We start from the raw sequence: 27,559 nt of genomic DNA, 5'->3' as shown, positions 1-27,559 counted from the left end.
TTAATATTATCTAGATGTTAACACAAATACAGTTAGCTCTTAATACCTCACATGGTAGGGGATATGAGAGAACATCTGTGGCTATAAGAATTATAGTGGCATGGCTAACCAGAGGATATAAAATCATGATTGACTTTCAGACATACTTGGAAAAGGTGTAAAAAGGGTATCTACCAGATTCACATCAAAGGAATAGAAAATAGTACTAACTTGACACTCAACTTTCACAGTCGGAACCAGAAAGAGAGTGTGCATAGATCGGGTAATCCACAATGTAAATGAATCCCAACTTGCAGTATAAAATAGCCCTGATCAAGACTGAAGAACATGGTTTAGAAGCAGCATCTATGGAAAAGATGCCCTCTGCAACCATAGCTTTCATGCCTCAGGCCTGTTCCTACTGGAGAATGGCCTGCTCTGTGCTGGGCTTGTTTGGAAGGAAATGCAACTCTGCTATGCAGAAATAGGACTATTATGTAAACACGGCTAATTAACAAATACCTTACTCAAGTTGAGAGAAGACAAGGCCCACTTACAGCTCCTATCTGAGGAACAAGGGAACAAGCATTCCAACTATCCAGGTCCCTGGCTGTCAGAAACAGTCTAATGGGAATCCACCCATTCACGGACTAAAGTAACAAAGTCCCCACCTTACCATTCAGAACTGGGAGAAAACTGGATAGAAGTCATGAGATATTAACCACTAGGCAAGAGAAAGCCCCAAAACTCCTTGCAACCCATGCTGATACTACTCAGGACCACTATGAGTTTGCAGTTACTTTTCCTGAATAGTGTGACTGGAAAGGCTTTGGCTGCTCCATTAAGAAATAAATACATTAACTACATGACCTGGGCTGTGATGAATGACCAACATGTACCCATCATTCTCTTTAGAGTACCAGTTTAAGATACCTGCTGTATTGCATATGGACTGAAAAGGAACAGAAACAGAAGACTCAATAAAACCAATTCAATTTCAACTTGCAAACTTCCCCAGAAGGTATTTAACAGCAGTGCAAAGTTCTCTGCCCTAGGACCTTAGCCTTCTGAAGAGGTAAAGCTGAGAACCAGAAAAAGCAAGGACATAAAGCAATACAGCCCTGTGCACATTCAATTGGATAAATGCACAGATAGCTGGCAAAAGGCTATTCAGCCAAAAAGACAAAGGCAAGAAACAGAAGTAATAAATTCAAAACACTAATTGTGCTGAATATAGCAAACTGCAGACTGTTGTATCTAGCAAATTATAGTTAAGAGTAACAAAGACCAGAACCCCTCAGACACTGATCAATAGGCCACTGCTGAAATTAAATCTTGAAGAGGTTCAACCAGAACTTTTGTAACTGGTAAGAAAACAAAATTGTCCTGGGTTATCTGAATGGGTCTCATAGCAAAGACCAAACTCATTGTCTGTTATAAGAGGGACTGCAGGATGTGTAAAACTTATTATGTAAAGTTTAGGGGGAGAATCAAAGGAGGAATCAAGGTGGGTAACTGGAGAGAGAACCATAGGTGGGGTGAGAGAAGATACTCCAAGCATATGCTTGCTGGCTGCTGGTCAGGTCACTGGTCTGTCTGATCACCATAAATAGCCCTAAATATTCTATCCACGAGCGTGTGAACTTCTAGTTGACTAATGTGTGAGAAAAAAACAACCATAGTCTGAAAAAAAAAAACCCCAAGATTCCAGTCAGAAACAGGCTAAAAAGCCCTGGGTCTGGGCACAAATACCAGAAAGACTTCAGGCCTAGCAGAGACATCTGTGCCTGTGAGTACGCCTGAGAGTTCAGTGATGAGGGTATAGAAACAGTCCGCTAACAGACTTTAGTGTTGTTCATGCTGTTTAACTCTTAAAGATGCTTTACCTGCGTGTGCGTTATTCTGTCTGCGGCCAGCGGTGTGCACACATCCATCACTGCAGTTCCCGCTCAGCCGCGCTACCGGCGCTCGGCAGCCTCACACCAAGCAACCAGGGACCCCAGGGGCCACCACCTACCGCCTCTGCCAACTGCTTCTTGGCAACACGAGCACTTTAAAGAGAAGTGACTGATGCTAACAGAATAATCCAGACTCCCCAAAACCAAGTAAAGTCAATTTGGTTTGAGGGAAAGAAGTAGCCAGTACAGTAATTTATTTTATTCTTGTAACAGAAGGAACATTGTAAAAGTGAAAAAAATAATGTAACCTGAGAACAGGCAAGCGTATTAGCTGACACTTGAAAGGAGGGGGAAAAAACCTGCAATATTCTTCAATATTTTACCATTCAAATCAAAATGTGGAAGCATTAGGAGATGCCACTGAAAACACTTTGCAAATTAATATATAAGCAACAAACTGAGTAACCTCATTGAACTTTTCCTAAGTGTTGCCCATAAGTGTTCCTGGAAACCAAACCCAGTTCATAATTGCTCACCTCAGGTTTGGATTCTAACTCATCCGATAACATTGATTCAAGTGTCCGATTCCTGCAGCTGTCCTCAGCAAGGCACAGATTTTTATTTTTTTTTTGTTCAGAGAGAACAACACTCCCTGCTTATTCTCATATTTTCCTAAGTGTAAAACAGTGTGGTGGTCCTTCTGCAAGAAGCCGTGTTGTGCAAATACTCAATTTAACCTAAAACAACAAAAAAGGAAATGTAAAGATAGGAACCAAAAAATGAGAGCGAAGCAAAAAGCAGCAAGCAGATGTTGCACGTAACTGCAAAATATACTTTGAAGTACTCTGAAAACTCACCCAGGTTCCTGCATTTCTGTTGTCACTGAGTTAGCAAAATAACATTCTAACACTGCAAAATTAATTTTCAATGCTATTTACAACATTTTCTTTGCGACAGCTCATTTTCAATGGAGAACTGAATTGTTTGTCCTGAAAACTTATGGGATCAACTGAAAATCACACAGAGCGTGCAAGAGCCATGGGGCTTGAACTCCCAGCTCGCAAAACAGTGGAATTATCCAAATTGTTGATGAAAGGCAACCACATACAAACAACCTGTCACCAGGAAACCTCTGCTTTTCTTGTCTGTTAAGATGTTACGTGTCTGATTATGTAAAGTGATGAACACAGGTTGGTTAGAAGTATTTCACAAACACCTGTACAGCGTTTCTTCTTTGGGCTGGGAGGGAAAATGAGAACAAGTTTGCATCTATTTTTGCCTACTGGGAAAGCACTCGGACACTAGCGATGGGAGAAGAAAGCAAACGACTTAAGAGTTCTTTCCCCGCACCCCCTTCCATCACAAGTTACTGAACATATCAAAAAATAATGAGAAGACTAGATCAGCTAAAACGAGAACGTAAACACCTTCCTGCAGGACTCCCGGCAGCGAGCAGCGCAGCACGAAATACTCGGTACAGGAGCCTCACCCTGTGCCGGGAAGGGACAAGCTCACACACGCAGCCAGAGCGCAGCAATTCCGCCCGGCACCCGCGCTCGGGGCCGTTCCCGCTTGTTGACCCGCTCTCCGCTTTGGGCCCGCACCGGGAGGGGGGCAGCGCGGGAGCCCCGGGGCAGCGCGGAGGCCCGCGCCCCTCCCCCGCGCGGGGCAGGTGCGCCACCCCCCCCGCCACCCCCCCACGGGGGCCGCTCCGGCGCCCCGAGGGCCGGGTCCCGGGAGTGGGAAGGGCCCGGCCGCCCCGCTCCCGCGCCCCGCAGAGCCCGTCGAGTCCCGGAGCAGCGCCCAGACCCCCGCCTCCCCCCGCCCGCCTTACCGGCATCTCAGCCGCCCGGATGTGACGCAGCACCCAGGCGGAAATGCCGCGGGCTCGGGAGGGGGGGAGCGGCGGTTGCGCTTCTCCCCCGGCTCAGCTCGGTGGTGAGCGCCGGCAGGAGCGCCGCTTCCGCCCGCCGCCGGGGCTTCGCCGCGCCCCCGGGCCCGCCCCCCCCGCCTGCGGCTCGCTGCTTCCCTCAGTCCCGAAAGGCAGAGCGGTAACAGCTTGGGGCTTGGCTTTTCCCCCGGGATCGTTACCGGGGCTCTAATTCCTCCCAAAATAACCTCTTACTCCTCCCAAAGTAACCTCTTATTCCTCCCAAAATAACCTTTTGATACGGCGAATATTTTACAGGTGAACATTATGCAGGAAGTTTACGGCTAAACTCAACGTTTAACTGCTGAACTCTTCAGCAGAAGCCAATGCAGCAGAAATGCCATTTCAGGTTATTACAGCACACGTGGAAACACCAGTTTCCTACTAGAACTTGGTTTCTGTTTCTGCTGTGCTGACTTGGTGTGTCTGCTCTTGCAGTTGGTGATGGAGAAGTCTTGACTCCACACCAGCTCATTAATGGCATGTACCAAGTTAGCAATTCCAGAAACATACGTATCTTAGCAACGTACCTAAAAAACAAGAAGGGACTGAGTAATTTAAAAAACTTGTAATTTGGTTCCTGAGCCATATCTTGGTATCTGTAGGTTAGCAGGACAGAGCTCCTGAAGCAGCGGGGTTGGCATTAGCTGCTGAACCAGTGACCTTCAGGTCCAGTAAACTTTAACTTGGTTACGGCTAGTCTGCATCTTTGGAGCTGTGTGTGGTTCCTGACTCCTGTGCCAGAACGGCTGCTCGTGGGACGGTGCCGGCGCTGCTGAGCTGGGAGAATTCCGGCAATAACCAGGAACTAACACAATGGGAGCTGTTGAAGTTGGCAAAACCAGGCTCCTGGGGCTCCCCGGGCACATAGCCTGTTCTGAGCCAGAGTGCACTGCCCAAGAACCTGGAGTCACTTCCCAGGAAACAGTGACTGTCACCTCCTGCCTGTGAGCTGCTTTGGAATCGTTTCCTCTTTCAGCCCCTCCAAGATGTGCAGTACAGCTCCTCTGCCTTTCACAGACATTCAGAAATTTTGATTTGCAGCTTAAAGATTCACGGTTACACCCCTTGGCTTTAAATGTTCAGTGAGTGGCTTCATGGAGGGTTATGCACTGGACTCTACTGATAGCCTAGTGCTTCAGCAAAAAGACTTGACCAGCTACATGCTGGAGCCACCCAGTAACTCCCTAAAGTCTGCAAGCAAGTTAGAGGCATGTCTTTTTTGAGGTATTATCCCATCAACTTGCAGTCACTGCATTAGTACTAACAAAAGCCTGCACCGTGAAATCAACTCTCAGTCAAGCTGAAGCACATTTCTGGTGTCCAAGGCACAGAAAACTGTGATTCAGCACCCAGAATCGGCAGCCTCAGGGATCCAGTTGCCTCAGTGCCATACTGGCCACACAGACGGATTGAATTGGGGAACCTCACAAGGTCTGGCATTTATCATGTCAGACCACTTGGCCAGGGTTGTGATGACCTGAAGCTTTAGACAGGCCCATTTATTCACTCAAGCCTACAAAACTGAAGGTAATAGTTCTTGAGAGTGAGTTTTTTAATGTAACTGCAATAAACTGGACCTGAGTAAATGACCATTTCACAGTAAAAGACCATTTCACTGTGTTTATTATCACAGGCACAGCCCCAGCATGCCACCGTTGCTGATCCAATACAATCCAACCAAGGCAACCAGAAATGCAGAACCTACTAACTACATAAACCTCGATGCTATTTTGATAATCCCAGGGCACTGAATCGTAAAGCTTGACTCTGTTACATTAAGGTATTTAGTAATCTCAGAAGTCCTCTGACTCACCATCAGCCCAACAACTTTGAATTGTTGAGTAGGTATTAAGTTATGGAGACGTGTAGGCACATAAGTTCCTTTAATTTGCATCCTTCTAGGCCAGGTGAGTTTGGCTGCTTCAGAGCTTGCATCTTGACTGCCTGGGGAATTTTGGTCTAATCTGATGGGGGAATCTGCAGTGGGAGTAGCACAACGCTTACCTGAGTTGTTTATGCAGGTCCAAATCGCTTGCGCAGGTGTGTGAGGCAGCACTGGTCCCTGAGGAGAGAACTGTCCGGCTGGGAATTTCCTGCAGTCTCACTTTCTCAATAACATCTGCCCCTCTGGGATCCTTCTCTCTAATCAAGGAGAAACAGATGGCTCAGTCACATTTCCCCCATGACCAGATTGAAGAAAAGAGAAACGATAGTGGTTTTTCACCCCTGCTGTGAGACAGAGAAAATGGCCAGTCATGGAGTAAAGGGAGAATGGTGTTTTAAATTTGGCTGCTGATAAATCTGTTGATAATGGGACGCCATTCTCAATGCAGAGGAGCTTAGGCTTTAGCAGTCTTAGCACCTCTTTTGTTCTTTCATGTGTACATTTCTGTACACTTAGATATAACATTGCTATATGTGCATTATTCTAAAATAATGGTAGTACTCGGTTTTATTTCAATAAGGTTTTTATAATTGTAAAACTTACAATTAACTTCACTTTGATATTCAACCTTTACAGCATCGGTGCATAACAGATTTTTAAATTCTCTCAGGAGTCTGTGTGCACAAGAGAAGTTACCTTTTCACACCTACAGCTGGTGTTGGCACGGGTATTACAAAGCGGGTGAGGTTTCAGAAACTAAGAGAACTAAGATTTGGAGCGTTCCCTCATGCATCCCCTCGGGCTCGCCGCCGGTTCTGTCACAGCGTCGGACTCCCCGGCGCGCTTCGCCTTTCTGCGTAGTCAGCGCGTTTCCCGCAGCGGCAGCTGGAATGCTGCTGAGGCGATTTCTCCGGCGAAAAGGCGGGCGTGCGCTCGGATACGGGCCGCCGACGCCCAACTTTTCTCAAAGACGAGGCGCCCCCGGGGCAGGCGCGGCCGCCGGGACCCTTCCCGCGCCTGCCCCCGGCGCTCCCGCGGGCACCTCGGGCCTCCCGCCGCGCCGCGTGAGGGCGGAGGAGCCGGGGGTGGAGAGGAGGGGGGCCCGCACTGCCGGGCCGGCCCCTCAGGGCGCACCTGGCCGCTCCCGCCCCGTTCGGGGACCGCGCGACAGCCCGCCGCTCCGGGATCCGCGGCCGAGGCACGCAGCCCCTGCTGGGCGGTGCCGGAAGCTGCCGGGCTCGGGGACTGCCGGGCTCGGCGGCGGGACGGGGCGGCGGCGGTCCCTCGCTGCCGGCACGGAAGGGTTAAGGGCCAGCCTGCCCTCGCGGAGGCGGTTGGGCCGACCCCGCCTCCCATTCGATCGGTGGCACGTCCCATTTCTCCCTTCCCCCCCCTATCCCCCCCCGCGGGGTAATTCCTCCTCCCTCCGCCGCGGCGCAGGAACAGAGCACGGCGCCGGCAGCGCGTTCGTTCGCACCCCCTTTCTGGGCTGGGTGGTAGGGCCCGCACGGCGCCGCGCGGGCGGGGAGGGGAGGGGAGGGGAGGAGAGGAGAAGAGGGAGGGGGGGGGGGTCCGGCCTACCTCTCCCCGCCTCGCGCCCCTCCCTGCCGCGCTGGGCGGTGGTAGCGACTCCGCTCCGCCCCTCTCCCCCCCCCCCTCCCCCCCCCGGCGGCGGCGCGGGTGGTGCGTCCCGGCAGCAGCCGCGTCCCGGCCGGCGCCCGCCCCCTCCGCCTTGTCATTGATGTTGTTGTTTTTGTCGCAGGAGCCGCAGGCGAGGCCGGGGCCGCCGCCGCCGGTGGCCGCCGCAGCAGCAGCAGCGGGGCTCGGGCCGGCGCCAGGCATGTCGGTGTGCGGGGAGGCGGTGGGCGCCGGCTCCCTGCCCAGCGAGCTGGTGGTCCACATCTTCTCCTTCCTGGCTGGCCCCGATCGGCTGCGGGCCTCGGCCGCCTGCTCGCACTGGCGGGAGTGCCTCTTCTACCCGGCCCTCTGGCCGCGCCTCCGCCTCAGCCTCCGCGTCTCGCCGGCCGAGCGCCCGCGCCTCGAGTTCCTCATGCGCAAGTGCGGCTGGTTCGTCCGCGAGCTCCGCGTACAGTTCGCCGCCGACAACTACCCCAGCGGCGGCGGCGGCGGGGGGGCGGCGGCGGCGGGAGGCGAGGGCGCCGCGGCGGCGGGCGACGGGGAGGCGCCGCCGCTCTGCCCGCGCTGGCTCGACCTGCTGAGGACCTACCTGGAGCTGGTGCTGTGCGTCCTGAGCAGCGTCCGCAACAACAGGTACCGCCGCCGGGCCGGGCCTCGCCCGGCTGGAGCGTGAGGGGAGGCCCCGCGGGAGGTGGGGGGAGCAGCCCCGAAACTACTCCCCCCACCCCCTGGAGCCGCCCGGGGCCGGGGTCCCGCCGCCCCGTCCTCTTCCGCGGCGCCTGCGGGGGCACCCGCGCCGGCCGGTTGCCGCTGGGGCTGCGCCTCGGGAGCCCCGGGCCGGGACACCCGCACGGACCCGCGGAGCCGGCTCGGGCAACCCGGTGGATGCGGCTGCGAGTCGGACAGAGACGGAGATGCGCTGCTTCGACCTGCCGGATTTGTATCGTAGTCTGTAGCTTGATAGTATAAACGCAGGGGCTTAGTTGGCGAGTGGCTAGCCAATATGCAAAACAAATAGACCCGCAATAATAAAAACTTCTTCACCCCTTTCGAAGGAAGGGGGCATGCGGCTCAACTGGAGCAAGTGAGGGCTGAGAGTTTGCCTAACAAGGCACCTTTCTCGCTTTAAAATACAAGCCTTACTACGGACAAGCTTTAGAGCTTGATTTAAAAATGTCATGAGAAATTAGTGGAGGGGTTAAAATCACAGCACTGCTGTATTCCTGGAGGGAGAGAGATGGAGTACTGCCCTAATAAAATACTTTCACCTTTCCAGCTATTAGAGGTTTTACTGTTGAAAAGCTGAGCTCTCATGCCAGCTCTCGTGTTACCTGCTAAACTGAGATTTGACTCAGCTTTGACTAGGAGGAGGTTTTTATGTTTGTTTATTGAAAAAATATTTCAGACATAGGACTTTCTTGACCAAGTTGAATTTAAATGATAGAAATCTTTTCCTGTGGTTTGGGCTTAAGATGTGTTTAAATCCTGCTTTTTCACATACTTACTTTGGAAGGTTAGATGATTTCCTCAGGTTGGAGTTCCTTAAAATGAAAATACTTGTGTTCTCTTTACTGTGTGTGGGTGTGATCAAGATAAATATATTTTCAAAAAGATGCTAAGATAGCCTAATATATGGCCTCTAGTCAGCACCTAGGACAGGAAAGTAAGGATATTACACTTAGGTTATGGTATGTTTGGAAAGCTATGCAGATTTTAGGATAGGAAATGGTTAATATTATTGCTCCTCTGTGTGCATATAGCTTCACCTACCAAGAAAAAAAAAAAAAAAAAAGCAGCTTCATGTGTTTCAGGTTATCTTTAGGATGAATTAAACCTTGTGGATGGCCTTTGGAAAACTCTGCAACTGAATCGTGGTCTTATCACCGCCCCTCTTTGATTCTGGAGGGATAAGAGGGTAGTTTGAGGCCTTCCTTGCTTCTTTATTTTGAAGCAAGAGAACTTTAAATGTAATTCCTCGTTGGTTTAAGATGAATGCAAATGGGGTGTGTGAAGTCTCACTTTCAGTTCCTCTGCTGTGTTGTGCCCAGCAGGTACTTCCTGTGGTGCAGCTGCAAAGGTTGGGAGTTACAGATCTTAGGAAAGCTGCTCCTTCGTCGCAGCTCAGCTTTATCTTAATTTATTTCTTGGCCTGTGAATTCTCGATGTGCAAGTTATGGTCATCTGTCTTGATCAATCTTCTCTTGCTTTTAAGGAGCTTTCACTTAACTGTTGGAATCTTTGGGAAATCCAGCTGGTGTCGTAATTGGAAAAAATGCTGAAGTGATGTTGGTGATTATCTGATCTGAGACAAATATCACTACATGGACTTGGAATTTTAAAATAAATAGTATCTGCAGGAGATGTTGCCTGGGGGTTTTGTTGGAAAAACTAGAATGCCTTTTTTTTTTTTTTTTTTTTTCCCCTCTCTGTCTCACTGAAATATGAGGCTGGCAAAATCAAATGTGTTGTGAAAAGGCTTTTGGTACAGTTTTTCTTTTGAAAAAGATTATTTCTCCATGGCCTTATCTGAAACTTGTTCAAGGGCACTTGCTTTCTAAAGTTCTTTTTACAGATTCTGTATGCACAGTGTGTCTCAGCACTGCGGTAAAATACTATGTAGAAGTAGTTGTTTCTCCAGTACCTGTTCTCTGGTAGATTAGTGTAATTTCAGTGGTAAGCCTGAGGTGAAAAGTTACCAACTTGGATAGGATTTTACATTACTGTACTTTCTTGCTGTCTTCAAATTATTTGCATGCTGCTGTTTTATTTTGAAATGAATAATGTATGACTGGGGAACACAGAGTACCTGGTTATTACAGCAGGCTTTTTTTTAATGAGCATGTTAAAAATGGGGGGAAGAGGAGGGAGGATTTACATTAAACAACCTTTTATTCAGGTTTGCTTTCTGAATAGACTTTTTTTTCCCTCGAACAGACAAGGTTTTTAGTTGTTTTTTTTTTTTTTTCTTGCAAGGTAACTACCAGTAACTGATTAGTTTGCCTGTAGAACATTGTTTTTTATCTCTTTATGTAAGAGTTTTGAGCTTGAAACATGGAGGGAAGGAGCATTAACGTATGCCAAATTGCTCCTTAGTTCTTACTGTGACCGCATGTCTAAACTGGAGGCATTGTCACCAGCCTGATTCTTAGTTTTGTCTAAGGAATGACTGCAGTCCAGTCGCTTTATTCCTCTTCTTCTGTTTATTCATCTGTAACTTACGGGTAGTTAATAATTCCTTCTTGTGTTTGCTGTATGTCATTGTACATGGGATAGCTATTGTAATTTCCAAAATAAGGGAAACAGCCACGTTTTTAACTTCTCCAATGGCTGGATCACTGTAAATGCATTCCTTTTGGAATTAAGTTTAAAACAGGATGGTTCTTTCATAACTCCTGTTAGCCCTTATGATAGCTTTTTGGCAGAGAAGTTCAAAGAACTTCCATCTTATACTTTAGAACTGGGGAGGAAGAAATCTACTTTGTGAAATGATATGCTGTTTCTTAACTGTGCGATCTTGTAGGCTTTTAAATCTATTATTAAACAAACAGTAACATCCCCACCCCCCCCCCAGCAGGGAAAAAAAGGGTACTTTAGATGTCTCTAGAATTCCTTAAGGATTTACAATACCGCAAGACCTAAGAAAAGTAATAACTAGAAATCATGCAATTTCAATCTGTTCCCTTCTGTAGAGGAGAATGATGTGTATTTTTACTAATAAAAGCATTTTCTGTACAACATAAAATAGCCCATTTCTAAGCAAATTTGCATCTTAAGTCCTTAGAAAAATATTTCAGAGTGACCTTTGCTAATTCTGATGGAATTAAGCAAATAACTACTTGTCCACAACTTGGTTTAAAAACAACTGCTAATATTCTGACAAGTATTACTGCTGGCAGGCAGTTATCATCCAAGAAGGTATGTTCTAGGTTTCTCCTATTTGAGGTAGATCTCAAATTGCCATAAACTTTATTTTGTGGGTGGCAGCATACTACTGCAAAAATATTGCTTTAATAGCGCTGGGACCCTGATGAGCTCTAAAAATCTACAATTTATTTAATTAAAAGGTACTAAAGTAGCATTTATAGTGATCTATAACTTTTCCATGAGCTGTTATGTTTATGGCAGTAAATGAAGCAAAATAACAAAGTATGTTATTAGTTAAACAGTTTATGTTCTACTTCCTATTAAAAAAAAGGGGGGGGAGCAGCTGGGTATAATGTTCTGTAGCAGTATCAGGAGTGAGTTGTTTCTTAGTGGCTTTTAAGAGATCCTAATGATCTGTGCATTCTTAAATTGATCTTTCAAAACTTAAGTTCTAGAAGGCAGGTGGGATCAGTGAGTCATTTTGGTGCATACAGCAGCTAATAAGCAACTGCTGATCATTCAGTAGGAAAATTCTGTGTTCTTTTATGTAACTCTGAAATCCCAAAGTATGGTCTCTTCTCCAGCTGCTCACAAAGGAAGATAGGAAGGTAGTGATTTCCCCACCCCCCCTCCCCTTTCCTCTGCAGTAAGTTAATTTCTGTGACTTGTTTGATCTTTGCTGTGGAAGCAAAAATGCAGATTATGGTAAACCTGTGATACCTTGGCCATCCTGGTTAATTTTCTTCCTAGTAGCTGGTACCGTGCTGTGTTTTGGATTTAGTATGAGCGAGCGGCTGCATGGTGCTTAGGTGCCAGCAGGAGTTAAACCACAACGCTTGGTGAAGTATGGTATCCATATCTTGGAGTTGCCAAAAATTGGCGAATCGCTCAAAACAGTAGCCTGCATCTGTGTTTGAGGTTTTCTAATGACTCTCTCTTCTATTGGTCTGAGCAGGCAGATAAAACTGGCGAAAACTAGTATAATAATATGATATGGGCCTTACCACTTCGTTCATGTTGAATGTAAGCAAGGCCATTTTGTTCTTTTTTCATTGTGTGTTCAAAAAGACCAACCAAAACTGAAGATGGAGCCTAGTGAGAAGCTTCCTACTTTTAGTACACTTTTTTGAGCTAGTGGAAAATAAATGGTTTAGAAATGCCCCCAAAATACATGTTTTTCCCCAGCTGTGTGTATGGATAGTACATAGGATTAAGATGCCATTATGACTTTTAGCAAAAGATGAGAATTAACTTCCCAATAATTTTATTTAAATAGCAATCACTTTACCAACTCTCTGAAATAAAGAGGAGATGTGAGCTGAATGCCATAGAGATTGTATGACACTGCAAATAGTAGCAAAAATCTAAAGTTGTGTTGAACTGTGATCAGATTTGTTGATGGTAATAACTGTGCTGTGAATGGAAAAATAATTGGATGTTTTTATTGCTTAAGTTTTGAGGCGGAGAACTTTTCCGTGCTTCTCTGTAGAGCATGAAACGGCTGTCAAATAGATGTAGCAAAAATCTGTGGGATACTAGTAAATAGTGTTTCATTTGTCCTGTAGTTTGGTGGCTCTAAAATCATTACCTGCCTCCAGTAGCATTCACTGGGGGCATGAGTAGCACAAAGCAAGACCTGTGTGTGATATGAATATGCAGGTGATTCAAAATTGTTCTGAAGATTGCATTATGTCTCTTAGCTCTTGGAATTAAGTCACCAAGATCAGAAGATAAAAGCTTAATTACAGCATTGGCTGTGAGCACTGCCTTTCCAGGTGGAGGTTTCTGCTGCTTTCCCTGTCATATCAGACTCTCTCTTACAGCTTTTGAGGAAAGAAGAGCCCAAAATTCCCTCAGTGGTGGTGTCAGTGTCTTCAGATTTCCCTGCCAAGCTTATTCTTCAGTATAATCAGGCACTGTCTGAGTCAGATTTGTAGAATATTGAGCATGTGGTCAGGGCTCAGTTTATATTAATGCATCATCAATACACGAGTTCTGTATTTAAAAGACTAAATATTAAATTGTTATAATTTCTGATACAGTTGTAAAATCTAGGTATTTTGCTTCAGTATTTGTCTGATTCAATATGAAACTTGTGGATCTTGCTATTAAGTTGTTGTTCACCTATAGAAGAAAAATAGCAGGTGCAACAGTGGATAGATTTCAGGAAACTAGTATATGATTATTGAATACAGGAGCTTCAAAACAGGCAAATTATGGTTTATGGTAGATACCAATTACAGACTGCAGTTCATACGTAAAAAATTTAAAACTTGACTACTTCCCCCTCGCCTCTTCTTGGTAGAGCATCAGCTCATACTGTGGAGGTAGTGAACTGGCACCAGAGCTTCCCTACGCTTTGAGCATTGTAATTGTATTGCATTTTCCTCAAAGCTGATCTGAAGTATTAGCATATGATTTGTAAGCCAGCAGAAATAAGGATTTATGTAACTCACTTAATTGTCAGCTACAGGTTAATTGGCATCTACTGTTTAAGATGAATTTAACTTGTGCATCCATTTGTGATGGAACTGGAGTTTCTGCCATGTTAATTATCAAGTGCAGACTCGTCCTTGCATGTTAAAAGCAAATCTAATTTACAGCATGTATAAGTAAAAAAAAAAAAAAAAAAAAAGTTGACCTGAAACTTAGTTAAAAAAATAATAAACTTAAAAGTAAATGCCACACAGGTACTCTAAAACTGCAGTCATTTTCATATCTCTTGCTTGATCTTTTTTAGGAATAGAAAAGATGCAAGTCAGAGAAATAAATTGTACTAGGGAAAGGAAAACTGACTGACCAGCACACAGAGAGCATAAATTTGGAGCTGCTTCTTTCAGTTCTTTTCAGCTATCCCTTGTAAAAATTAAAATTATATGTCATGGTGGACCGCTAATCCTCTTCTGCTCACTGATGGGAAATATTAGAACAGCTTCCCCTACCTTGATATAACAGAAATTAGACACTGATTAGGGTGTGGGGAGCTTTCACTTTTCCTGTCTGAGGTTTGTGTTTTGATTGAGGCAGGTTTGGGCTCCCATTTGTAACCCAGATGCAATATGTAGGTGCTCAGGCAGGGTTCTTTGTGGTTGAGATCTACTTGGGCATTATGTGTTAAAAGGAATAGGTATTTGATGTTTTCATCTGTGACACTTAACACACATGTTCCAAGAATTTAAAAGGGCATGAAAGCACTGCTAAAAGTTTTCTTTGTGGCGCTGGCCTGCTGAAAATACTCCTGTGGTGACTGAAAACTGGCATTTGCTTTTACAGCTGGATTCAGCAGTTCTGTAGTCCTCTTCCCCTTTATACTTCAGTCTCATTTTCTGTAGTTCCATATGCGCCTGTATTCCAGGGCAGTAGGATGTTTCCCAAAACAGACTACATATTCCGTGTAACAATATATTCTTACTGCCTGTGTTTGTCTTATCCAGAATGATTCCTTACAGTGTTTTAATTTTGTGTACAGATTCTTTTTTTATTTTGTCATTTCATAGGAACCTCCAGAAGTTAAGTCTCTTTGGAGATATAAGCATTCTGCAGCAACATGGAAGTATATCAAATACATACCTCGGCAAGGTTGACCCTGATGGCAAGAAGATTAAGCAGTAAGTTATATTTGTAAATTGTCAAATATGTTAAAATAAGAAAAACAGAACACAGATTTTCATGCCTGAAATACATGACTGAGAAAGCTTTAAGTTTTTTGACAGGATGAGAATCTAAATTCTTAAATTGAGTTGATTTCTGTTCCTGCTATTTACATGAAGTAGTCTGGCTTTGTGGCTTTTTTTTCCCCTTTCTCAGCAGGGTGAGAATCCTTTCTTTCCTCTTTTCATTATGTTCTAGAAACAATATTATGTTAATGACACAAAAGGGGAGGAGAGATGGGGGTTTGTTACCAGCACCTCTACTATTGCTATACATGAAAAAATTAGAAAAGGAAGTAATCGGTTGTATTTCACAAGAATTGAGGATATGTAGCAAGTAAACTTGAAAGAGAACATAAATGCAAACAACTTATTTCAAGCTGCATCTAAAAACTAGGTTATGTATTTGCAGAAATCCAGCAAGATCATAGCTTACAATGTGCTTATTTGGTTCAGAGGTATATTTTAGCTTGCCATAATTACATTACGGTACAGTCCTTGGATGCTTATAATCAGAATAGCTAGTTCTTTGGAGAAGGTTAAATACAATGTAAAAAGCTACTGACTTATGAAATAAATTACCATGGAGGGAGTGATGCTAAATTAACTATTTCAGCAGTTCTGCTAAAACTTTTCATACAGATAAAATCTGAATACCATCTTTTTAATTTACGTCAGTTTAAATGTCTTTCTCCCAGCATCTTGGGAGTGGAATAAGTACAGCCAATCTAGATCTTTACTGTTATTTTTTAGAGTGGTTGTAGAACTAGTGTAGGTTCATTGTCAGGTATATGTGAACACAACCATCAAATTAAATGTTCGGTCCTGACTTTATTTGCACTGTTTTGCAAAGTTCAGATGTGTGTCACTTGTCTTCCATTACTTCCATTTTACTGTGTCTTTGTCATCCATTGTGCTTAACATGCAGAACTTAGAGCAATTTTGGATTCTAATTAATTTATGTACTGTAGTGCTGTGTGCAGGTGAAAGGCTAATTTGGTAAAAGCTCGTTTTTTTCATATCCTTTGTTGTGAAAACATAAATATATAATCAAATTTTTGCCAAGGGACTTGAAGAGATCCATCTAAGCAGGTGTTTACTCAGCTGACTGGTTAAATACTTCTTCAAACAAATAACAAAACTAAGTATGAATGTTTTGGAGCCATAAACCATTCAAAACTCATTATCTATTTTGAAGTTAGTCTTTTAGGTGAATATTGACCTTTGCACATTTTAAAATGAGTAAATAAATGCTACCTCTTTTTTTGTTTGTTTGCTATTGGTGTGGTGGGGGGTTTTTTGCTAGAATAAAACAATGTATTTGGGATCTGCTAGTCCTTTTCTAAATTAAAGGAAAGCTGGCAGTGTTTTATTTAGTGTTCTCAAGTTCAGCAGCACTAGCAGCAGATTTACTTCAGGAAGTAAATCTTTAAGGCTTCTTAGTCTTTTGCACTTGGAGTTTGCATCAGTTTACTGATAGCTAACAGTGAAAGCTGTGGAGCAGCCTTTGGAAACAGCATTATTGGTAGTGAGAGATTTTTGGAACCTGTATGGCAATAAACCTTATTAGCTGTTTCAGGAACTTTCTGCAGTTAAAGCAGTCAGGGAAGAAAATGTGACGCTTCCTTAAGTTCACAGCATTGAGCTGGATGTACCAGATTGTGGGTGAAATCTCAGCTAGCACGGAACCGTTAGGACGCTCCCCCAGGTTAAGACTAGGGGTTGTTCTGAGGGACAGGAGGCTTTCAAGATTGTGTTTTCAGAAATGTACTTTTGCAGGGTTTGTAATGCTTGTTCCTTTTTTGTACAGCATATGTGTCCCTGGTTACTTACTAAAAGTCTCTTTTCAACTTAGCGTTTTACTGTTGGGAAGCTCAGTGTAAACTGTACATTTGTATTGAGTTGAACAAAGGGTAGTAGTAAAATTTTGGCCTTCTGAAATCTGCTTCCCTTGATTGATCTGTGTGGTTAAGGTAGTTTGGCTTCCAAAAGAACCAGTTTAGCCTCTGTTATTAAAAAAAAACAACCAACCAAACAACATTTTGATTGATAGTCTTTAATTAAACAAATGGGCTCCGTATGGACCTTAGTAATATGTTTGTTTCCTGTCCAGGGCCATCAATGCGCTTCAGTGCTGGTCAGGACTGGTTTTGGAGCTAAAACAGTAACTCAGCCTCTCTAGTCAGGTTTTGATCTGTCCTCTGGCTGAAAGCACCATTTGGGGCATTAATTGTGAAAGTAATTTATGTTGAGTTTTTTGTTTTTAAAATAGTTTGCTCCAGTACCATAATTGGTAGATTTCAGGTTGATGGTGAACATGCCATAATTACTGCTTACGGGGAACAAAGGGGACTGATTAAGCACACTTATTGAGGCATCACTGGGTTATGATGTTGAGCTCTGCTTGTATTTTGTGTTATGCTCACTAAACCATGATTGAACTGCAGCTTAATAAGTGAGCTTTAAGATAACCGTGTGTAAATTAGGATAAATGTTGTACTTCATGTTAGGCAGTTAAAGTTAATATGATAGTCAAGTAGGCATTAATTCCCAAGAATTCACTTAATGTTTCTAAATTTCTAGAACAGTTAAAACTATTTTTGCAAAATCTGGTTAGATTCACTCTGTTTATGAGAAATAAAATGTGCATAAGAACTTGCAGGGGAGGAAAAAAACCTTGTTAGGGTGTTAGAAAAATTTATTTAAAGTATGTTAAAACTAATGGCTTGTGGTTTATATTGTGCTTCCTGTCTGGCCTTATACAAAGCAGGTATTAAAAACAATCCAAAAGTAATCATTATTAACTAGTCTCTATTGACATATTTGATCTCTTTTTATTAAACAGGCAAAGAACTGGGGGAAGGTGGCTGGAAAGTTTTCTTAGGACCTAATGGGTTGGTAGACTATCAGCACAAATTTAAATATTTGTATAAATACTTCGGTGCTTGTAGTAAAAAGTTGATGTGTAGCTACTGATTTAATGCTATGTCTTTTAAAAAGTTATTTAGTGCGATTCCCACAGGGGAGATAACCCACCCTACAGCTGCAGAGTTCTGTATCATATTTCTTTTCATAAAGTTGTGCAAGTACTAGAACAGTATTCTCCTAGGCTTAGATATTTAAGTTGTATTAGAAGCACAATTTAAACAGATTTTTAGTGCAGTGAGGTAAATAGATGGTAGTATTCTACCGAGCATCTCAAAATTGATGTATCATCTTTTCAATTGTTCTGTAAAATATTACAAGCTCTATTAAGATTGACTACTTTACAAAATAAATTCTACCATTGCTGCAACTGCTACAGCACCTTTTGTAGATGTGTGTGATGAGAGGGAAGAGTTTTTGTTCACTGGAAGAAATTAAAGAGGTTCCTGTGGTAGAACCTTTTTCTTTGGGGGATTGTCAGTGAATTTGCCTTCAATTTAAGCACTGACAGGAATAGTTATTAAACAAACATTGTCAGGATCAAACAGGGCTCATCCGAACTGTAAAAGAATTGTAGGAACAAAATGGTAAAACTGCACTATCTGTGACTCTTGACCTGTTGTTTAAAACTGTGTTTAATTTGTCGCAGTTGCTAGTCCTCAGTTTAAAAAAAAATAGATAAGATGTGGAAGAACTGAAATCTTTAAACTTGATGACTATACCAAGCAAAACCTTGGAAACTCTCCTCAGGTGTTTGATAGATAAATAAAAGAACCACACCAACTTTTCCACTTACAAAGAGAAGTCAGGCCTTGTAAACCCAGTCCATTCTTAAAAGGATGAAAGTACATGCAGGTGAGGGAGAGGATGAATAAGGGTTTGCAGAGGGAGACCGTGTGTAAGGACTGATCTTTAAACTTTCTTACAACAGGAGGATTATGGGGCAGTGAAGGTGGTAGGTGACCGGTTCAGAGTGAGCAAGAAGAGGAGGGAATCACAGTGCAGAATTCATTATTATTGGATGTTACGGTTGCTAAAAGCTTACTTGGCTCAAAGAGGAGCCTGGATAAATTTGTGGAAGTGAGATCCCTGGGGGTTACTAAATACAGAAAGCCACCTCTGGCTCAGAAGGAATGAGTTACAAATTTTTGGAAACTAAGGCGATATTTGAGAAATAGCCCTATGTGCTTTCCTTGTTCTGTTGCACTTCTTAAGGCATTAGTGTTTCTCTGCTGTCAGTCAGGATACTGGGCTAAATAAGCCTTTAATTTTGTCTGGACATTATCTCGATTAAAGACACATGGATGAGAATAAGAACTTTGTAACACTGTTTTGCTTAGATGTGTAACGTATACAGATACTCAGAACAATAAAGGAGAAAGTGTTCTGTGCAAAACATTGCCTGAATTGAGGCACAAAGATATCTGCTCATTTTGTACTGGAGGAGTTTACATCTTCTTTCTTGGCATTTTATGGAACTGTCATAGTCTGGCTCAGCTGCTTCCCTTAAATGCTGATCTTTACTTTGGGCTGACCAGGGTTTGAGATCAAACTGTCATCTACACACGTGTCCTAGAATGTATATGCTCAAAGAACATTTGTCATTTGGGCAGAGGGACTCTTTTGGGCATTAGCAGCTGTGTGATGAAGACTGGAAAAATACTTATTTGGAGAAAGTTTGTAGAGTTTGACTGTACTATTTGAATTTAGTATTCAAAATCTTATCTTAAAATACTCTGTTGCCGTCCCAAGTTAAATATCTAAGTTAAACAACATGGCTTGTTTAAAAAAATAAGAGGTGAGAGAGGCAGGATGCAGCAGTGCATAATAATCATGCAGCATAATAAATGACATGAGGATTCTGGCAATGTCAGAGTCATCTGGCACTGATAATCTGAGATTGAAATATTACCAGGTCCAAGTTGTTTTGGTAAAACTTGACCTGTTGGCACTTGAAAATCCAGTTAGCTGTACATTCAGAATTATTTAAAGGATCTTTTTTGTGTTTGTATTTTGCCCTTTAATTAGCAAAGTCAAGCAAATAGTTTCAGATCATTTTAACTTATGCCCAAAGTCAAGTTTCTGCAGCCTTTCATTGAAAATGACATTTTTTTTTTCCATATTGAATTTGCAGTTCTGGAGAGGTTAGCATATATGAAAAGCTGTTTTAAAAAACAAGAAGTGTTTTTTAAAAGCATTACAGGTTTTCTTATTTGCATAACCTTAAAATGTATGTGGGAGGGTGTTAAATACGTGCTGAGGAATACATGAAATGAATTCATAGTGTGCCAGTGTTTTTGAAAGACAAAGTACATCATTTTTCCTAAGAAAGTTTACAATTTTAACCTTTTAAGTGCAGTGAAGGTTAAATTGCTATGAGAGGTCTGCAGGGTCAGGTTCTAACATTTGTAGTTCACAAGAACCATCATAGTATCACCTTCCTACAAAATAAGGCCATAAATGAAAGAAGAAGAATAATTCTCAAATAAAAAATAGAATGGTATGCAGTTGGTGAGACTAAACCACGTTTAATAGGATCATTGTCTGTTTTGTTTACTTGCAGAATACAACAACTGTTTGAAGAGATATTAGGCAATAGCAGGCAATTGAAATGGCTGTCTTGTGGGTTTATGCTGCAGATAGTAACTCCCACGTCATTGTCCTCCTTATCAAACCCCATAGCCAACACCATGGAGCATCTGAGCCTACTGGACAACCACATCCCTGGTAATACCACTCTTATCACTGCGGTTGAATTGGAGCGCTTTGTGAATCTGCGTTCGCTCGCTTTGGATTTCTGTGATTTTACAGCTGAAATGGCAAGAGTCCTGGCTGACAGCAACCATGTGCCTTTGCATCGACTGTCTCTCCTGGTCCACAGTGTTTCCATAATGCACAAGTCATTGGACAGTATGCCAGAAGATGAGAATTGGAAGGCGCTGACTCGCAACAGCACTAATCTTCGGGTCTATATAATGGCTTTCGATGTCAGGAGTGATGATATGTTAAGGATTCTTAAGCCCAGTATCCCCCTAGAGAGGATTCATTTTGACAGCTACATCACTTGTGTTTCAGGGGCTGTTGTTGACCTCATATCCAGGCAGTATGACAAGTTCCTCACTCATTTTATACTAATGAATGATGTGATAGATATGTCTGGCTTCCCAGATCTTAGCGACAACCGGAATGAAGATCCACTTGTCTTACTAGCCTGGAGGTGCACAAGGCTGTCTCTCCTAGCTGTTCATGGTAGGTAATACATTGCACGGGCATAGCATGTGACTTCAAAATACTTACGTTTCAGCCTTCCTAATTGTAAAGTGTTTTAGTGGAGTGGTGTTTGAAAGTCTGCTGCACAGTCGCTGTACATACTGTTGTACCTTATACTGATATTTTCATGTTTGAAAATGTGAGTGTATTTACAGTGTGTGAGTTCTGAACATACTTGTCGCTTACTAGCTTCTACTGAGAAGTCACATGGGATTTTATTAGACTGGTGACAGAAATGAGAATAACTAAGAACTGAGCATTCCAGAAGGCTTATCCTGAAAGTGGTCGGCACTGTGCAAGTTCCACCAAGTGGCTGGTTATGTGGATATGAACACTGGAAACATTCGCTGCTTTACAGCGAGCTCATGTGCTGGCAAGACTAGATGATTGTGCTTCCTGTTTGTACATAACATGGGTTAAGTGCCCCAGGGCTGAGGGGAGGAAGTCTGTTACCAGTTTGGTAAGACTTTGCCGGCAGATAAAGGCTGAAAAATACAATGTGGAGGAGGGCATTGGTTTCTCCTGTAATACCAGAGCTAGGTTTATCCCACCTATTTATTTGCTATGTAATTGCAAATATTAAAAAAAAAACAGTTGTGCATTTGTATTTGGCTGTCATTAGTACAGTACTTGCTAGAAGTTACAGTTGTTTGGCAAATTTTAAGGCACCTGAAACTGAAATAATGCAGAATTTTTTTTTTGTTTGTGCTGGAATCAGTTTACCGAGACCAAGTTTGCTGATGTATGAAGGAGTTAAGTGATGACTCCGTATTGTGTTGCATAAGAATGAATGAATTTCATCAGACTGCTTGGGGGAGTAAATCTCCAGTCATTCAGCAGAAACAGGAGAGACCTTCAGCAGTGAAGGTTGGGCATTCAGATTTCAGTTGAAGTCAGTAGGTCCTGTTGTATTTTCTATAAAAAGCTTTTCCACTGTCATCTACTGAAAAACTGGGGGGGGGGGAGGGGAAATCTATTGAACTGTGTCTATACTTTCTGTGTCTGACATATTTTGGATACTGGCACATGTGACCGTATCACTCTTAGTTGTGGATTTTAGCAATTTCTTTTAACATTTGGATGCAAGTTAGAGGACCATTAAAAAAAAAAAATAATAAAAAAAGCGTTACCTTAAATTATCCTCCTACTACAGGAAAGTCCTCTAATATATTATCTAAACTTAAAAAGATGGTAATATATCTGAACATAAGCTAGTGTAAGTATCCTTTAATATCTGTTCCTGTCTATTCAGTAGAAGGTATTAATCTGTGCAGAGCATTGGGAAAGCAAACGCCTTCTACAAGTTTGTCTCGCAAATGGTGGTTGCTGCATCTTCTTTTTTTGGAGAGATGCTGTGTGTACCTGGGGGAGAGAATGGCCAAATACCATCCTTGCTCAGATGTTGGGATTCAGGTTCTTTCCTCTTCCCCCCCCCCCGCCCCCCCCCATGCAGCAGAAGTCAGCTAAGCTGCTTATAAATGCCGCCTGATCTTTTTCTGAGCTGTGAATATGACTTCTCTGGTACTACAGCATAAACATCTTCTAGAGTAGCAACTGTGAGAAAGCATGACTAGGAAGAAAGATCTAGAATGATGTGATGCTTCAGTACAGTGTCTTAGCCTCAGGCTTGTATTTCCTAAGGTTTTCCAAATAATGTTTTTTGGTTCCACTTGTGATATTCTTCATGGTAGTATCAAGCTTCCTTCAGGAAAAAACGGTGGCTTTGTTCAAGGTGACATAATTTGCTTTATATGAAGGTGCTCAGGTTTCTTCTCCTGTCTCCCGAAGTGATTATTCTTCAGTTTCCAATACTTCTCAGGGATTTTTTTGTTTTTTCCCTCTTATGCTATTTGCTCTGAAAAAGGCTTTGATTTACGTATAGTTTTGGCTGCTGCTTGTCACTGACTGAAAGAGGAAGGGGGAAACATACCCTAAGGACAGTCTTTTCTTTGGGTACCTCCAGATTCTCTTCTGTCCTTCATGGAAAGTCATATCATCTTTCCATCAAAGTAGCATCTTCAGGAGCAGAGGAAAGCTGATTGAAGGGTGTTAAATACATTCCTATGGAATGAAGGAAGGGTGTGAAGAGTGTGTGGTTGTTTGGGATGGGATGGGGACGGTAGGATAGACAGAGAGGTATGATGTGGCACTGAATAAAAAGCACAGCCCATCTGTGGAGGCTGCAGCCTTTTTTTTTTTTTTTTTCCCTTTTCTCCCTGCCCCCACCCCTTCCTCCTCCTTAAAGAGAAGGACACTTTATGTGGATTTTCAAGACTTTGGTTGTAAACATATTGTGTTACCTATGAGATTCTCAGTTTTATTCTGTCCATGAGCAAATCTAACGTTGAAATTTTTACTAGCAAGAAAAACCAAATTATGGTGCTGCTCATGGTGAATTTGTTTGGTGACATTTGTGGTGAAGTGATCATCCGCTGTTACCTCCGAGTACTTGAGCTGGGCAGAAGATTTTTGGCTGCTGGAAGGTTACTGAGAAACTTCAGGCAAAACTGTTGAAAGGAGAGTTAATTTTAAATGAGATTAAGTTGAGAATAAGATGGTTGTTACAGAGCATAGAGGATCTGACCGTGAGAAGTTATAGCAAAAGCCATTCACCTGAACCACAAGGGTGGTAGAGGGGACTTAACTGCAGTTATTCCCTTTTCTGTGCTTTCTGTTAAGGATTTGAGTAAGTTCTTTTATGATCAAGATAACTGGAAGGTGTTGTGAGCTCCTTTGAATCCTAATTAGGGGAGCATCAGTACAGGTGGAATTTTCCATTGGGTTTAATGTTCTGCAGCCTTATTGACAGCTTTACCTTCTGTGGACAGTTGTGCAGGAGGTGAAATATCAGCAGATTAAAATTGTGGGAATTCTGGCATTCCTAACGGCTGATATACCAGAAATGATCCATACAGATGTGTGCAGGCTTCTTTGTTGAAAACATACCCTGAGCAGCATGTTTACAGGAAACCTTAGACACGAACAGTAGGAAAAAAATGGAAGAAAACAGAGTGAAAAATTCTCCTTTCTTTATTACTTTGACATCAGGTTTTTTTCATTCTTTAACTAGCTGTCTTATTTTGATACATTATGATGTAGAGGATGTTAATTGCATTGTTGAAGACCACCACAGTTTTTACTTCTCAGCAGCTTAATTTTCCCAGATCAAATACTGTGCAGACTGCAGCTTTACTTGGAGTCTTAAGTGGGCATCTCACCAAGGGGCTTAGCACCTGTGAGAATGAGGATGAAGGCAGAAATGAGCCTTTCCTTTTGCAATGGAAGGGCTGACTTGGCAGAGCTCCCAAAAAGGGAAGCTCCCAGATCACCTGTGGCTTTTGCATCTGAATGAGGAGGAACTCAGCCTCTCCCTTAGCCAGGGTACAGGAAGCTGACAGGTAACTGGGAAGTTGGTGTTTTTAAAGAGGGATGCCAGCGTACACTAATGGGAAGAGAGGGAAGCTTTGTAATTATGTTTAAGCTCAGATAGCATAACTAGATATATGTACATTTATGTATATATATATACATATACTAGTGTCACCTATTTCCTGGAGAGGCTTCTGGTTTGTGTATATTTTTTTTTTTTTGGTTGGTTTCTTTTGTGTTTTTTTTTTTTTTGTTGTTGTTGTTTATTTGTTTCGGGTGGGTTTTTTTAAGTCTACCACTAATGCAACAAAAGCAAACTTCATGTTTTTTTTCTAGCAGAAGCACAGTTTTAAAACAGTCCTTTTATACATTTGCTTAAAATAATTGATTACTCACTCCTTTCATTCTATCTATTTATACTATGAAGATCATCACAGGAGGTTTGAAATTGTAGATATAACTTAACTTGGAGTAAAGAAGTCCACTTTTCTACAAATGGTGAAAAAATTAGATCTAGAAAAACTTGGTCAAATGACCAGAACTGTTTTTGTTACTACCTTATTCAGAATATAGAATGGGGCTTTATCACTTGCAACCAAAAAAACCGCCATACTGTAGGGAGATTCCGCCAGGTGGAAGATGGCAAAATAGGATGGGAGGGATGTTGAGATGCTCTGGTATTAAGTACTTCAGGGGAAAAAAGGCCTTGTAGCAAAATGACAGAGCAACTTTCTTTCTCTTTCCCCCTAGGTTACACAGTTTGGGCTCATAACCTTATAGCAATTGCTCGTCTTCGTGGCTCTGACCTGAAAGTTCTGGAAGTCACAGAAGAAAGCATCGATTTTGACCAAGGAGAACTGGCGGATCAGGACGTGGATCCAGTACACAATCTCATTGAGCAGGTATCTCTCGGATTGGGTCGACCTTGGCACGCAGTCATGGACATAGAACTGCTCGGTGTCTTCACCGAGCCAACCCGTCACTTCTACAGAGAGATGCAAAGCTTCAGTGAAGGCATTTAGCTCCTTATTTACAATTCCTGTGGTTACATATGCAAGTAGGGTCCTATTATGTTTTTTCAGTAGCGTGAATTAACCCCTTTTGTGCTGTGTTTAATCAGTATTAGCTATATAGAATTATATATGTGTATTCTACTTCTTGATCAAAGAACGTAGTCGGGTATTGGTTTAGAAGCTGAAAGTGGCAGTGTTTAGGGTTTTCACGGTTAATGGACTTGTCTACCAAACCTTACAGAGATGCAGCCAAAGGCTGTCTGAGGTTTCTGGCTAACTTTACTTTTATTGAGTAACTGCATTTTGAATGGTTTTACTGTTATATCGGAGTTCTGTGCTCAGGAGCCAACGCTTTTTAATACCCATATCCACAGCCCAGTGGATTTCTGTGCTGTCATTGTGTGCTTAATCTGGTAGCATGCGACTTAATAGGCTTAAAGGAAGAGAAGTCTATCCAGGGCTGTCCATTGTAAGACTCTCACCTTGCTTTATTTCACGTGCAGGTTCTGGAGGGTGACTTAACTACCATTCTCAGCTTTTCTTAGCTGTTGAGCAGCAGTGTGAAACACTAGCCTTTCAGGTGCCTGCACTTACAGATTCACTCCATAAGCTGTAGTCTTTCGGATTCTTTGCAAACTCCTCCTTGTTGATCCTCCTGTTCTGTCATCTTCCTTAAAAGTTAGCTTTGGGCCAAAGTTTAAAAGAGCAAAGCAAGAGCGTGCACTCCGATGAGGTAAAAACATAACAGTGAAGACTTCAGTACAAAGGTATACACCTGCAAACAAACATTAGTCGTGAAATCCCTAGCAACCAAGTCACTGGATTTTCTCTGTCAGCGCCTGTGTCAGCTGCCAAAGAATAGATTAAAAACGAAGAAGTGCCCACATGCTGGCAGGGGCAGGCCAACTTTTGGCCAGCCAGATACTGCTAGATTGTAATATATAAGGTCGAATTTCGACCTGTGGTACACAGCTGTGCTGTGGCTCAGTCAGCAACCTCAGAACTCTTAACAAACATGCACCTGTTTCACTGTGAATAGTGAATGTAAAGGAAGGAAAGGAAACAAATACAAAGCTTGTTCTATCACAGGTATGAGCTGCTATGATGCATGAAGAACATTCCATGAAGTATGTTTTAAAATCTTGTTATATCTGAGAGGCTTTAAAAGCCGATTTAACTGTTTCAGGGCAACCGCGGTACAGACGTGGTCTCTGTGAGACTTCCACCTGACCCCAGTTTTAAGTGGTACGAATGTTGTGCATTTAATGTTTAAAGGACAGTCTGCAATAATAAAGTAAGTGGCCAACGTGGGTGCCCAGCAGTGCTGAGACCTGGCTGCTATATTGTAAGCTTTGGAAAACACAATTTATGCAACAGATGTCCAGATATGATTCTATTTATGGAAAAAGTTTATATGTGTTTTACAAATGGTTTTACCATCTTATATTAAAATGACCTTTTGACAGGTGTGCGCTGTTTTGTCTCCAGTGAGCACATACCATGCGGATTTTATATGTACATCAGTAGAGTGAATCCACTGGCACAGTGTGTGTATATGCCAGATGTGGTGAGATTTTATCTTATAAATGTGATCAGATTAAAAAAAAAACTCCTGACAGAAAATGTAAGGAAACCAGCTGAATGTTTGAACTGATGACTGATGTTGTATGGTTTATGTTAAATGTATATTCTTTTAATCAATGAATAAAGCATTAAAAATTGATCGCTGTATAAAATATTTTATTGTATCAGCATGAAGATTTTTTTAGAATTAAAATGCAACATCGTTCATAAACTGTGTGTAACTGGTAGCTCCCATTGTGTTTAGGTCAACAAAAGAATCTAAAATAAGTCGTAATTTTTTTTAATCTGGCTGAATTTTGTCAACATTTTTGGGGGGTGGAGGAAGGGTTTGCTAAAGATCAGACTATGTCAGACCAGTTAGCACAAACAGTATATCATGCTATGACTTATTAGACTGATACAGTAAATTGTGGATTGTAGAACATAGAAGACTATTTTTGAGAAATTCCTGCATCCATTGCAATTGCTTAAATCAAAATCTAATGTGCTCAAGAAAAATGTGTAGTACTTCTTTGGTGTCCCACTATTAAATAGATTATGAATACCTGCAA

The 27,559-nt window shown here is 42.5% G+C and overlaps 2 protein-coding genes across 5 annotated transcripts in view; one reads left to right on the top strand and one right to left on the bottom strand.

Moving 5' to 3' along the window:
• ZNF410 (zinc finger protein 410) overlaps positions 1–8,009 on the bottom strand; it is a 23,111-nt gene extending 15,102 nt beyond the window's left edge. Inside the window, exons 1-3 of one of the 4 annotated variants that reach the window (XM_033008578.2) lie at positions 7,923–8,009; positions 5,815–5,952; positions 2,414–2,614 (exon numbers count right to left, since the gene is read on the bottom strand). In XM_033008578.2, coding sequence (XP_032864469.1) covers positions 2,414–2,446 — 33 coding nt within the window. In that variant the 5' untranslated portion in view covers positions 2,447–2,614; positions 5,815–5,952; positions 7,923–8,009. Of the gene's footprint in view, positions 1–2,413; positions 2,615–3,366; positions 3,552–3,711; positions 3,906–5,814; positions 5,953–6,391; positions 6,926–7,922 lie in introns of those variants that run through there. The other 3 variants (XM_033008577.2, XM_042791144.1, XM_033008579.2) reach the window with 3 other exon arrangements.
• On the top strand, positions 7,365–27,559 carry FBXO33 (F-box protein 33). The gene is made up of 4 exons (XM_042791143.1): positions 7,365–7,966; positions 14,695–14,805; positions 20,336–21,021; positions 25,162–27,559. The coding sequence occupies exons 1-4, from the start codon at positions 7,437–7,439 to the stop codon at positions 25,431–25,433; spliced, it is 1,599 nt and encodes a 532-aa protein (XP_042647077.1). The 5' UTR covers positions 7,365–7,436; the 3' UTR covers positions 25,434–27,559.

This window comes from Tyto alba, unplaced genomic scaffold, assembly GCF_018691265.1.
Source record: "Tyto alba isolate M040663 unplaced genomic scaffold, T.alba_DEE_v4.0 Super-Scaffold_18, whole genome shotgun sequence".
Lineage (NCBI taxonomy): Eukaryota > Metazoa > Chordata > Aves > Strigiformes > Tytonidae > Tyto > Tyto alba.
The sequence above is the reverse complement of the archived record's forward strand: the minus strand, read 5'-3'. Positions and strand labels throughout refer to the sequence as shown.